The sequence below is a fragment of the Carassius gibelio genome, chromosome B12, assembly GCF_023724105.1.
Source record: "Carassius gibelio isolate Cgi1373 ecotype wild population from Czech Republic chromosome B12, carGib1.2-hapl.c, whole genome shotgun sequence".
NCBI classification, from domain to species: Eukaryota; Metazoa; Chordata; class Actinopteri; order Cypriniformes; family Cyprinidae; genus Carassius; species Carassius gibelio.
Genome location: NC_068407.1, coordinates 20551628 through 20564931, shown reverse-complemented (window position 1 = coordinate 20564931; position 13304 = coordinate 20551628). Strand labels below are relative to the sequence as shown.

The following is a 13304-nucleotide window of genomic DNA, read 5'->3' as shown; positions in this document are numbered from 1 at the left end:
TTAATCGCATCCAAAATAAAAGTCTTTGTTTACATAATATATGTGTGTGTACTGTGTACATTTATTATTTTTATATAAATACACACTTACAGTATATATTTCGTATTATGTATCTACATGTATATATTTATATTCATATTAAATAAAATGTTAAATTTATGCATTCGATATACAGTGCATTCAGGCTATCAATTTTTACCTATCATGTGTTCCCAGGGAATCAAACCACCAATCTTCCGCTAGCTTGCTTGCTAACGCAATGCTCTACCAGTTGAGCTACAGGACACTATAATTATAATTGATATTATATATAAATATATTTCAAATATAAACATATTTTTCCAAAATATACACATAAATGTGTGTGTATTTATATATAAATAATCAATATACACATTACAAACACATATATTATGTAATCAAAAACTTTTATTTTGTATGCAATTAATCGCGATTAATCATTCAACAGCACTAGTTTTAATATATTAAAATAATATAATAATAATAATAACCTTTATTTTTTTATTATTTATATATATATATATATATATATATATATATATATATATATATATATATATATATATATATACTGTAGATTAATGTAAAGCTTTTTAAGTAATATTCTTTAAAACAGTATACTTACATGTTACCTGAATATAATTGTATAATACCTAATTGCATGGCATTTACAATAAAATAAAAATGTATTTAAATTCGTAATGAATGCAATTTCTAAATATGGTTAAAATGTTGCTGCTGAATGTAGCACAAACTACACTTTATAGTCATTTCTAATAAAACCCTGTGTGCCATGTATTTAAATACATGTATAATTACACATTCGCAATAATGAAGTTGCAATTCAGTACATTTCAAACTTTATACATACTGGTAAAAATGTTAGCCTGAATGCACTTTAAGTCGCTTTAAATAAAAGCGTCTGCTAAATGCATAAATGTAAATATACATTTAGGTTAATATAAAATAAAAGTTGGACTTTAAAATGTTCAAAAATACTTTTAAAAACATTAGCCTACTTTTAAGCACACTTAAGTGACCTTTCATTAATACTATATAGAACTCTTCTAGTAAGCTACAGTTATAAGATATGAACATACTTGTAAGATATTAAGTAGTACACTACTAGTACACTAAGGAAGTTTCCGCCACTAATTAAAAAAGGAGGTAATAATGATGCTTTTATCTGACATTTTTGACTTTTTGAGAGGAAAAACTGTCATATTTATGAGATAAATAGTAATTTTTCATGAAGATGATTTCCCATGAGCGCGAACACAGTATGCTCCCTACATAGACGGTATCCTCGCACGCTCCCTAGTGACGCGTCAGGCGCGTCGCAGTCGCATTGCATGCTGGGATATGGCGAGCGCACTCTGCTCCTCCCCACGTGTTTGAGTGACTACAGCGATCAGAGACATGGCAGCAGCGTCTTCTCTCATCCACACGATCCGCACAAACACAGAGATCCTCACACAGTCCAGCTGAAGTACTTCAAGACAGTTGAACTAACGCTGGGCTCCGAGCGGGGACGCGCACGTCAGCTGACGCACCGCTTAGATCGCGACTTCTGTTGAGTATTGGAGTGTATCAGCGAGGCCTCGGTAGGTGTGTGTCAGATGTGTTCACAACAAGCTAAGATAGACACAGCGATGTTTCAAAAGTTACATACGTATAAAAACATGTGTATAAACATACAAACATTGCGAATAGTATGAATTTGAAGGCGTTCTGCGCGCGGTTTGCGTTATGTTTATCTGAGGAGGGATGCTAACTCATCTTAGCATCCGCCTCTGGCAGATTCCCTTTTATCTCTACTTTATTTAAACTTTTTTACTTTTATATTTCATGTATTTTACTGTGATGGTATGTGTTATAAAGCTGCTGGCTGTCAGTTAATTAGTAGACCCGAGTCGCCTGCTAATTATCCTGACAAACAGTGATTGATTGTCGGGTACAAATGATTAGATTGTTTATTATGTAACTTACTACATGTGTGTTACGGAAGCCCTTTCTACACAATGAAAATTATGATTTAGTAATTAATTATAATAGCACAAATAGCTGAAACTGTGATTACGAGGCAAGAAGTCATTATAACACTTGTTTTTGACTCCCCTCATTTTGACTTATGTGTGTTTGTATACACATACACACTCATATTTCTATGTATGTTTGTAGGGTTGAAGTCCACTAGCAGTCTTCATTATGGCGAGCGGAGACGATGATGATCCTATTATACAAGAGGTATCTTCGGTTGGATGATCAAACTGCTGAGTTATTGTAGTTTTTAGCATCTGTATCATTCTTTTTATTCTCTCTCTCCTTTTAGATTGATGTGTATCTGGCCAAAAGTCTTGTGGAAAAGCTGTATTTGTTCCAAGTAAGAATGACACACAATACATTTCGTCATGTCCGATATCAAAACTGATATCAGAGCTGTTAATATTCATGCATTGGAGTTTAATGAAGGCCAATGACAAATTTGGTGTCAGTATAATATCTTTTTTGCTCACCAAGGCTGCATTTATTTGGTCAGAAAAAAACAGTAATATTGTGAAATATTATTACAACTTAAAATATCAATTCTATGTGAGTATATCTGTTAAGTAGTAATTTATTTCTGTGATGCACAGCTGTATTTTCAGCATCACTCCTCCAGTCTTCAGTGTCACATGATCTTCAGAAATCAGAATAATATGATGATTTGCTGCTCAAAAAAAAAAAATTGTTAAAACAATGTTAAAAACAGTAGTGCTGCTTCATATTTTTGTGTTAACAGCGATGCATTTAATTTATACAGTGATACATTTTTAGTTCAAAAATGTTTTGTAACATTATAATTGTTTTTACTGCCATTTTTGATCAATTTGATTTATTCTAAAAATTATGTATTTTTTTTTATTACTATATTGTAATACAGAGGTCACAACAGATTTGGTTATTGACTGATGATCTTTAAAAATCACTAGCTGCATGACTTGTTTTATCTTTTCCTCTCTAGTATCCAGTGCGTCCTGCTTCTATGAGCTATGATAATGTGACTCATCTGGCGGCCAGGATTAAACCCAAGCAGCAGAAGGTACGCTGGTGTTCACCGCTGGCTTCTGAAGTTTCTCTTGTTAAACACACAGAGCTCACGGTTTTCCTCCTGCTTCCAGGTTGAACTGGAGGTGGCCATGGACACCATGAGCCCGAACTACTGCCGCAGTAAAGGCGAGCAGATCGCGCTCAATGTGGACGGCACGTCTTCAGAGGACCCCAGCGTCTACTCGACGTGAGGAGCATCGGCCTTTCTGATGTTCACAGCCAGACTCTGCTGTTCACAGTTTCAATCTGTTCCTTCTGCTTACAGGAAAATGATGGACAAGCAGGCGTTCTCCTCGATCCAGGCGACCACGAACACGTCCCGCTATGCTGCGGCTGTGTTTCACAAAGGTTGGCTTTTGCAGCCTTGCGTTCCTGTGGAGTAGAAGCAGTTAGCGTGAATGCTGTGATGTGATGATCTGTTCTCCATGTTTTGGTGGCAGGAGAGCTTCATCTCACTCCGCTGCAGGGAATCCTCCAGATGAGACCCAGCTTCACTTACCTGGATAAAGCTGACACTAAACACAGAGAAAGAGAGGCGGCCAATGAAGGTGCTTCAGGCTCACTTCTGGTGTTTATACTGACTAGATCTGATCTTAGAGGGCAAATATAGCATTATATATGATGCATTTTGGTTTTGCTCAAATCAGAAATATTTGCAGCATTGAAAGGAACATAAACATTACATGAAATCAACTAAAATGAAAGCTTTTTATTTTATTTGTCATTTTAATTTAGTTTAACTCGATTAAATTTGATTAAAACTGAATTAAAATTAATAAACACTACATAGATGTATATTAAAAATAAGACAAAGACACAAAGTTACTAAAACAAACTAAAGAAAATTAAAACTTGTTCAAAATATTAATAAAACTATTCATAAATATTATTCTATGGCAGTGGTGCTACAATAACAGTTTCAAATATATTTTAATTTTCACACATAACTATACGTGTGTCGTGAAATGCTCTTTTCAACTCTCTAAACATAAAAAACAATTGAACAGAACAATAAACAAAACAAAAAAATATATAGAAAAAATTGGTAGATATATAGATACAATGTACCAGCACATAAAAAATAAAAGCTTGCTGATTTAAAATGTTGAAGGTTTAAAAATGTTGAAAATTCATAGAAAAATTTAAAAAAAGCTAAAATACAATTGTTTTTGTATTTCAAAACAATTGTATTTTTAATTTAAAAATGTTAACAAATGTATATATAAAAAAAGTGCAATAATACTATTGGTGCTATTATTGATCATTTTATTTTTGTAGTTATATTTAATGGGTCAAACTGTGTGCAGTGTGAGCACCAAACCAGAACTCAAGGTGCTCTCATGAAAACCTGAATAATTAAATATCCTGTAATTCTCACTGTGCATGATTAAGATGAACTAATGAGTGTGTGACGTCTGCAGCTGGTGACTCTTCTCAGGACGAGGCAGAAGAAGATGTAAAACAAATCACTGTAAGACTTCATGCAGTTGTTTTCTTTTTTGGAAAGTATAGAATAAAACTGCTGAATCATGATCTGTGCTCATCGCTCGTATTGTTTACTTGCTCTTTCACCAGGTGAGGTTTTCCCGGCCCGAGTCAGAACAGGCCCGTCAGCGCCGCATCCAGTCCTACGAGTTCCTGCAGAAGAAACAGGCCGAAGAGCCTTGGGTTCACCTGCATTACCACGGTATCAAGGTGTGTGTGATCATGTGACCCACTGCAGCACGCTTCACTGATGCATCCTAACACACATCAAACAAACATATTACATGTGCACCCCTTTTACTGCTCAGAAATCACTTTTTACAAAGACTTTGACTTTGCTCCTGAAATTATAGTAAACTTGCTATCTCGTGTTTGAGAGTGAAGAACTTAAGACTTAGAAATACTTAACTATTATAAAAAAATATATATATGATTTTTTTCTTTATTTTACAATGCATTTGTAATTTATAACATAAGTAATCTTTATTATAATATTTCCTCTTATTAAAGATGATGTTTTTTTTTTTTTTTAGTTTTTGTAAAAAAATTAAAAAAAAAAAAAAAGCTTTCTAACTGCATGCATTGTGACGATTAATTGACAAATTATTGAAATATAAGCATTAAATATCTGAGACTTCCAAGTGAGGTTTGGTTTGCAAATATGTGAAAATATTATCAAAGTTTTGTTTTTATTACAGTATAGAGCAATTACATAGTGCATTATGATAATAATAGAATTATTATTATTAATAAAGTTTTAAAAAAAATACTGCAAATGTTTGGAACAAAAAGTGAAATGTTTCTATCACAGTTTACATCACAATATTGTATAATGGCAAAATAATTGCAGTGCCATGTAATTTTTAAGATGTTCAGCCTTCATAAAAAACATTTAAAAGAGATTAATCACCAAGAGAGACTAAGTATTTAACTGTAAACATTAATCAATGAATGAACTGCAAAGTTCAATGTTTAATTATTGAGATATTAACCTGAACTGTCAGCTAATATCTGATCTGGAATGGTTCAGTGTGTATTATATTATTCATGCATTCGTTGATTCTGATTGGTCGTCAGGACGGACGTTCTGAGCACGAGCGCCAGTATCTTTACTGCCAGGCCATGGACACGGCAGAAAACACAGAGCTGGTCAAAACACCACGGTGAGTGCCTTCTGTCATTAAAACTACAGGATCAGTTTATGAAATATGTGTGTGTTCATCTGATGTCCTTTTGTTCCGTCCTCAGTGAATATCTGTCCATGCTCATGCCTCCTTTGGCTGAAGAAAAAGTGTAAGTAGAAGATCGTAGAGTAGGTGTGTGTTTTTCCCGGTTTCCTCTTCTTATGTTGTCCTCTGGTCCTCCAGCACCAAGCCCATGGGTCCCAGTAACGTGCTCTCCATGGCCCAGCTCCGCACGCTTCCTCTGGGGGATCAGGTCAAGACGCTGATGAAGAACGGTGCGTCATTGTTCATGGTCTGATTCAGACATCCTCAAATACAGAGGACCGCAGTCTGGTTCCAACCGAGCTGTGAGACACAATGACATGAAGTAGCACCAATATCTCTACTCTCAAAACATGTTTTTGTGATACTGGTGTAAATGTACATTTATAACCCTTTCATAAAGCATTTTCCAGACCCCCTCTGAAATCCCAAAACATGCATTGACTACCCCAGGGGAATGTTATCTGTCTCTATATGAGGGTTTTCTTTTGCTTGTAGTGAAGGTGATGCCGTTTGCCAATCTGATGGGGCTGCTGGCCTCAGGAACGGACTCCACCGCAGTGCTGCGCTGCATCCAGCAGGTGGCGCTGCTCGTCCAGGGAAACTGGGTCGTGAAGAGGTCAGGAGGGAGTTTGTGCAGTTAATGCATCATGTTTTAGTAGACGAAGTGCTCAGATTGTGTGTGTGTGTTCTTTGTCTTTGACAGTGACGTGCTGTATCCCAAAAACACCTGTAGCTCCCTCAGCGGCGTTCCTGCTGAAGTGCTCTGTCGCGGGCGAGACTTCGTGGTCAGTATATTTAGATTTTCTCCACATGAACGGATTGTCGTACAGTTACTGATATCATTAGCTCTCTATATGCACGTTTATCTGTCTCTAATATTAAGGTCATGCTGCAATTGAAACAAGTTTACTTACAATTAAGGTAGAGCAAGGATATATAATAGTGCAACTGTCCTATAAACAGGTTTCATGCTGTACTTTCAGATGTGGAGATTCACTTCAGAACGAACCCTGATGAGAAAAGAGGTCGCTGCCATCATAAAGGTTTGTGTGCTGGATTCAAATAAGAGCTCGGGTAGAACAGAAGGTGGCGCTGTTTTACTCTTTATAGTCTGACAATGAAACCTGCTTCATACAGTTTCTCAAGTAAAAGCTCTTTTAGTGTAAGTGTGCAAGTGCCTGATTGTGATCAAGTAAAGGTCAGAATGAGGTCAGTAATATCTCCAGATGAACTCTTACTGCACTGAAGCAGCTCAGCTTTACTTGGTTCTCCATCAATCATGTTTCAGAGTCTCAGATCTGATCCTCAGGATCTTTTGAGGAGCGTATGTTTCTCTCAATTAGCATTGGATTGCATTGCATTATATGTTTGGATCATTTAAGTCTGATCTTACTAAGACATGTTTAGTTTTTGCTTCATATTCTCACTGTCAGAGACTGATGTATCATATGATGCTTCACTAAAACACAGATGCATATATTTATAAGTGACCCTGGAGCACAAAGCCAGTCTGAAGTGTGAATATTTCGAAATTGAGATTTATACATCATCTGAAAGCTGAATAAATATGCTTTTCGTTGATGTGTGGTTTGTCAGGAGGACAATATTTGGCCGAAGTCTGGAATCTGAGGATGCAGAAAAATCTTAATATTGAGAAAATAATCTTTAAAGTTGTTCAAATGAATTCTTAGCAATGCATATCACTAATCAAAAATTTTAGTTTGATATATTTACAGTAGGAAATTACAAAATATCTTCATGAATCATGATCTTTACTTCATATCCTAATGATTTTTGGGCATAAAAGAAAAGTGGATAATTTTGACCCATATTATGTATTGTTGGCTATTGCTACAGATATATTCCAGAGACTCGAGACTTTTGTTCTGCAGGGTCACATATATGTATGTATGTGTGTCGTCCTCTGATGTTTTTCTCTGTCATGTGACCACAGCTTCCTCCAGAGGACGTTAAGGACTTCCTGGAGCAGATGTCTGTCCCTCGATTGAACCGAGGCTGGGAGTTCCTGTTGCCCACCGACCATGATTTTGTCAGAAAGCATCCTGATGTGGCTCAAAGGCAGCACATGCTTTGGATGGGCATTCAGTCCAAGTATGACATAAACACACAAAACACTTTAGAATAATGCTCCACTAATGTTAGTGAACTACTTTAGTTAACAAGATCTAAGCGAGAGCAATCCTTCTACAGCATTTATTAATCTTAGATGTTAATTTCTACTTTTACTAATGCATTATTCAAATCAAAAGTTGTGCTTGTTAATATTAGTTAATGCACTGGGAATTAGCATGAACTAACTATTTTCATCAACTAACATTAACAAAGATGAATAAATGCAGTAATAAATGTATTGTTCTTTGTTTTCTTCATGTTAATTAATGAATTAACTAACATTAACTAATGGCCCATTATTCTAAAGTGTTACCGTACAGGGTTACAACAACATGAACATTTGAACTAATGCTTTAGTTATACAGGATAAATAACACGGGATATTAAAGATATCATACATAGTTTGGTCTTAATAGTGAGTGAGAATCTGCTTCTCCAAGTGTTTTTCTAAATTAACACTATATTGCAGGTTGGAGAAAGTGTTTAACTTCTCCAAAGATGACTTTGTGCCCAAAAAGGATGCTCAGATGGGTATGTTCCAACTTCATGCTTGTGTAGAGTGTGTGTGTGTGTGCGCTACATATATAAGAATGCTTAATGTTTTTACAAATCTTCTCACGAAATCGAAATCTTGTGTAACGTTATAGACGTCACTTTTGATCAATCCAATGCATCCTTGCCAAACTAAACCTTCTAAACCGTATTGTTTGTGCAGAGCCCGTTCACGTCAGCGGAGACCAGCGTCTGAAGTCAGCGAAGGAGAACGCTAGAGAGAACCAGTCGGTCATGCAGCGGGAGCTGGACGCACGAAGACTGAAGGCGTCCAGAAACACGGGCTCGTCCGGAGAGTCTGCCGCCCCGGTGCAGGTCAAGCAGGAGCCCGTGAGTGACTCTGAAGAGCCCATGGACACGTCAGCTCCGCTCACAAACGGCTCGATCAACGGTTACCCCGACTCTACCTCGCTGGCCTCGGACCCTCACAACGGACACGGTCACTCCTTCACCCCGGAGCTCCAGGACTTCGTGAGGAGCACCTTCCGGAAGCACTATGTGTTGTGTCTGAGTGAAGTGAAGAGGCTGTTTAACCTGCATCTGGCCAGTTTACCCACAGGTCACTCGGTGTACGGCCACGTGACGGACCGCATGCTGCAGGACACCATCCTCCAGAGCCAGTGCAAGCAGATCCTGGTGCCTGTGAGTACTGGGGACCATGGGCCTTTCAGAGCAGCATTCGGAGAACAAGTTTAGATGCACTGATTTTAATACAATTATAAGCCTAATTTAGATTGATTCAACAATTAAAATTCATTTTAGCAGATCAAAAACTAAGCTACATCATTAACAACACAGTTATTTTAATGCAATTTATTTTTTTTACCATTATTTTATCACTTAAATTGGTGGTCAAGTAAATGCATGAAGATAAAATAAAATAGTTGTTTGTTTGTTGGTTGTTTTAGAGGCTCTGTTCTTTATTTTGATATATTTGCTCATATTTTAATAGCAGAAAATATTCTGAGGGCTGTCACATTTGGGTGAAAATCATGTGTGAAGAGAGTAGCACGCACAAAATAATGTATATTTTTTCAGACGTCTTGCACTGTTGGTCAGGTATCTTAAATGATAATATATTATTTTTGGATGTAATTGAGCAGTGCCAGTGATGTTCGCATCTCTAAGAAGAGGCGAACTGTTTTCTGTTAGTTTATGGCTTTAACTGATTAAGTCTATGTCTGTCCTGTTCATTAAGTTAATGTGTTTGATTTTAAGATGCGGTCTGGTTCTTTATTCTTAAGGTTAATAGGATTAAGGGTGTGTGTGTGTGTGTGTGTGTGTGTGTGTGTGGCTGGTAAACAGTACTTATGTAACTACTCCTAATGGAGTTAAAGCTCTTTACAAATGAGTCCAGACTCATTTCTGAGCATCTTAATGATGTGTTCCTGTGTCTTTGCTTCTTAAAACAACACGAAGGCTATATCCTGATGTCAGGATGTACTTACACACATAGTTAGAATGCATTTCTTTAGTGTCTTCGTTGCATTATAAGCATTGTGTCTCCAAATTGTGAGCTGAATTAACGTTCTCAAGAAACTGGTCAGAATGAAGCCAAATATAGATTCTGATGTGTGTGTGTGTGTGTGTGTGTAGTTTCCTCCTCAGAGCAACGCTGCAGCAGACGAGCAGAAGGTCTTTGGTCTGTGGGAGAGCGGAGAAACCTTCGACAAGGTGATTTCTGAGAGCTGAGCTCAGTTTTTTGCATGTTATTTGTGATTTTGAGTATTTGAGAATGCTTCTGTTTTCTCCTCAGCACCGGCAGGTTCTGTTCGAGATCTTCATGAAGAACTATCGCGTCAGAAGAACCGTGATCCAGACGCGCCTCACGCAGGAGCTCGGGGACGCGGTCACCAAAACAGACGTGGACCGACTGCTCAAGGTGCCCTTACTGGATTTCATTCATAAAGTTAAAAAATATCAACTATAAATGCTTAATTTATTTAGTTTTTGTTGTTATTTGAAAAAAAGTTTTAAATACCTTCTAGTATTTCATCATTTTTCCAAAACATTTTGCAAAAACCTTTTATCCAAAACAAGTTTGACAAAAAAACAAAAAGCAATAAATCAGCTAAAAATTAAACTGTCTATAACTATTTTTTGCATATCATTTTATTTTTTTTATTTATTTATTTTATTTTTATTTTTTAAGCATACATTGCTATACACTTGGAAAAACAAACAAAAAAAGTCAGAAAAAAATAACTTTTTCAAATATATTGTTAGAAAAAGACGATCAAGAAAATTGCAAGTTAAAATAAATCACCTAAAAAACATTTTGCACTCATGACACAATAAATAGAAAGGTTCAAATATTTTAATGGTGATGCAATATTTCAGACATGCTATAATGTATGTCTGAAATATTTTTTTAAACAATCTATATATAAATTAATTTAACCTTCAAGTATTTTTCTGTTAAGTAAAAAGATTTCTCAAACTCCATAATTTTCTTCTTATCAATAGTTAATAAGGTAGTTGTTAAGGTTGGATTATGCATGTATGCTTATAAGTGTTTATAATAATCCACCAATATGTTAATAACAGGAATGATAATAAGCAACTAGTCGCTGTATTAAAGTGTTCGCATGTGGTTTGTATAGTTAACCGTTCGTATAGTGTGACGTGCTGAAGTCAGACTCTGCTGCTGTTGTTCTCTTCAGGAGTGCTGCATGAGTTTGGGAGGGATGTGGTATCTGAGGGGAACCGTTCCCTCCTGACAGGACAGCTGGAGCGCCGCAGGTCCTGTCAATCACACGTCTCCCGAGTGACCAGGAGCCAACACACTCAACCAATCACTGCCCTCGGCTGACCCCAGCGGCCCGGGGACACGCCCACTCCGGAGCATCTGCTTACGTTAACCCTTACATCCGGTCACATGAGCATCTCACCACAAGGGCTGAAGATTCATCCGATCCTGCGTTTGAGGAACATTTCAGTACAAGGAAAGGAGTCAGTTATGCTGGGTTTTTTTGTTTTCTTTTTAGGACCTAATATGAAAGTAGGTATTGCTAATAAAGACAGGAGATGATGATTCAACTCATTTTCTCCTGCTTGTGGCCTTCGGGAGCCTGTCGGCAGATTTTGGCCTTGTTTCTTACCTTTAGCTGACTGAAAAAAGATGTTTGGTTCAAAATCGTTTTCTTGATTTTATTGCATAATGAAGATTTTTTTTTTTTTGTATTTTGCCCCACGTTTAAGAATGGCTTTACTGTAACCGAAAAAAAAAAACACAGGATGTGGGATACGGACAGATTTGAATCGCTCTAAATTATAATAAATCCTCTGAAATATTAATTGCTCAGCTCTGATTGGGTCAGATGAAGGCTTTGAAGCTCCTGTTGAAAATGTTTACAGCTCTGAAAACCAAAATGTAACGCTGGTTGATTCTGGAGCAGTTTAGATCAGTCCAAATCTAATATATGGATCGATGCTCATGAGTATTTATTGGACCTGAAGGGAGATCAACATCGGCTCTGAATGACATTTACAGACATAAATGCTGAAGCAATTTAAAAATGAATTAATAAACAATGCATAAAGGTTACACTTTTTTTATTTTCTTCTCTCATCATGCAAGTGATCTGGGATTATTGCTCTAGTTGCTAAACTGTGTTTGGGTGTGAAAGAAAGTGCCTCTTAGTTATTCAGGTGAAATATTCGATCCGTATGATTTGCAATCCTACAGTTCTGACTGAAATCACATGCACGTTTGTCTCTTCCAGGCCTGCATATAAAGCGTTCACTGTCCGTCTGTTTATTAATCATTCCACATCTTCATATTCTGGATCATCGTTGCCAAGTCTGTACAGTCACACACTCAAACAGCAGAGAACCCCAAATCTTTTTTATTTGTATGCTATTCTGAATAAATGTTACAACTGACATCTTCAAAAGTCGTTTTATATTTTATCCTGCAAAAGACGATTTGCATTCAGTTATTGATTTAACTGCAGTGACGTTATCAGAGGAGAACAATAAACTGAGCTGAAAAATCAAACTTATATTGTCTTCTGTAGATCTGATTTACAGCTGGAATTGACTTCATATTTATAATTTGTATTTATATATATATATTTTTTAAGATGCTTTAAAGCAAATTGTCATTTTAGTTTAAGCTGTCCTTGTTACAGTGTATTTATACAATTAAACAGTAAATAACATTAATATTACTAATTAGTTATATCTATATGATCTGGTTTAGATTTAGTTGCATGCAATTATGCATTATCTGCTGTTATTACTAATAAAAATGTGTACAAGCACACTAAAATACAGTGTTATCAACATCTCCGTTTTTTATTTTTATCTTAATTTATATTACAAAATACTGAGCAAGGCGAATAAAAAAGCAGCACTTTATTAATTGATAAACATGCTCCGTTAACTGCAGAAAATCATGCACAATCATTGGTTACTGATTACAAGTACTTTATATTTCTCCCAATATTCTAGAAATGGGTTTTTTTAGGTCTCAAAATAAGTTCTTCTATACCGTACGTTTCCTTAAATTCTACCCAGTGTCTCAGCTTTTGTAATTTTTCCATTTTAAATACAAACCAGTGCTATCTGAAATGTATTGAAGATAACAGATGGCACATATCAGCTTGATAAATACATTACCTAATGCTGCGATGTCACTCTAATCTTATCAAGGGCCTCGATTAGAAGCAGAAACTGAAGACGATGTTCTCTGATGTCCAAGAGTCGGGGTGGAAAGTCCATTTATGTGCAGTATACAGGTGAAAGTTCACATGCAAACACTCGACTGGAGACACTTGCCCTCTTATGAGG

General features: G+C 36.3%; 1 protein-coding gene across 1 annotated transcript; it reads left to right on the top strand.

Moving 5' to 3' along the window:
- The first annotated feature begins 1358 nt into the window (after positions 1–1358).
- Positions 1359–12514, top strand: polr3e (polymerase (RNA) III (DNA directed) polypeptide E). Its single transcript, XM_052571614.1, has 21 exons — positions 1359–1625; positions 2203–2268; positions 2354–2404; positions 3026–3103; positions 3183–3298; positions 3377–3459; positions 3552–3659; positions 4533–4582; positions 4687–4806; positions 5674–5759; positions 5845–5889; positions 5964–6055; positions 6321–6441; positions 6529–6610; positions 6809–6868; positions 7780–7937; positions 8428–8489; positions 8674–9152; positions 10107–10184; positions 10267–10392; positions 11174–12514. Exons 2-21 carry the CDS (start codon positions 2230–2232, stop codon positions 11228–11230), a joined length of 2091 nt encoding a protein of 696 aa, XP_052427574.1. The 5' UTR covers positions 1359–1625; positions 2203–2229; the 3' UTR covers positions 11231–12514.
- The last annotated feature ends 790 nt before the right edge of the window (positions 12515–13304 follow it).

Bases quoted from the DNA above. Each gene is read 5' to 3' on its own strand.
- polr3e (XM_052571614.1), top strand. From the start codon at position 2,230: ATGGCGAGCGGAGACGATGATGATCCTATTATACAAGAG. The intron at 6,611-6,808 runs GTCAGTATATTT...CTGTACTTTCAG, and splicing joins GTCGCGGGCGAGACTTCGTG to ATGTGGAGATTCACTTCAGA. The intron at 6,869-7,779 runs GTTTGTGTGCTG...ATGTGACCACAG, and splicing joins AGGTCGCTGCCATCATAAAG to CTTCCTCCAGAGGACGTTAA.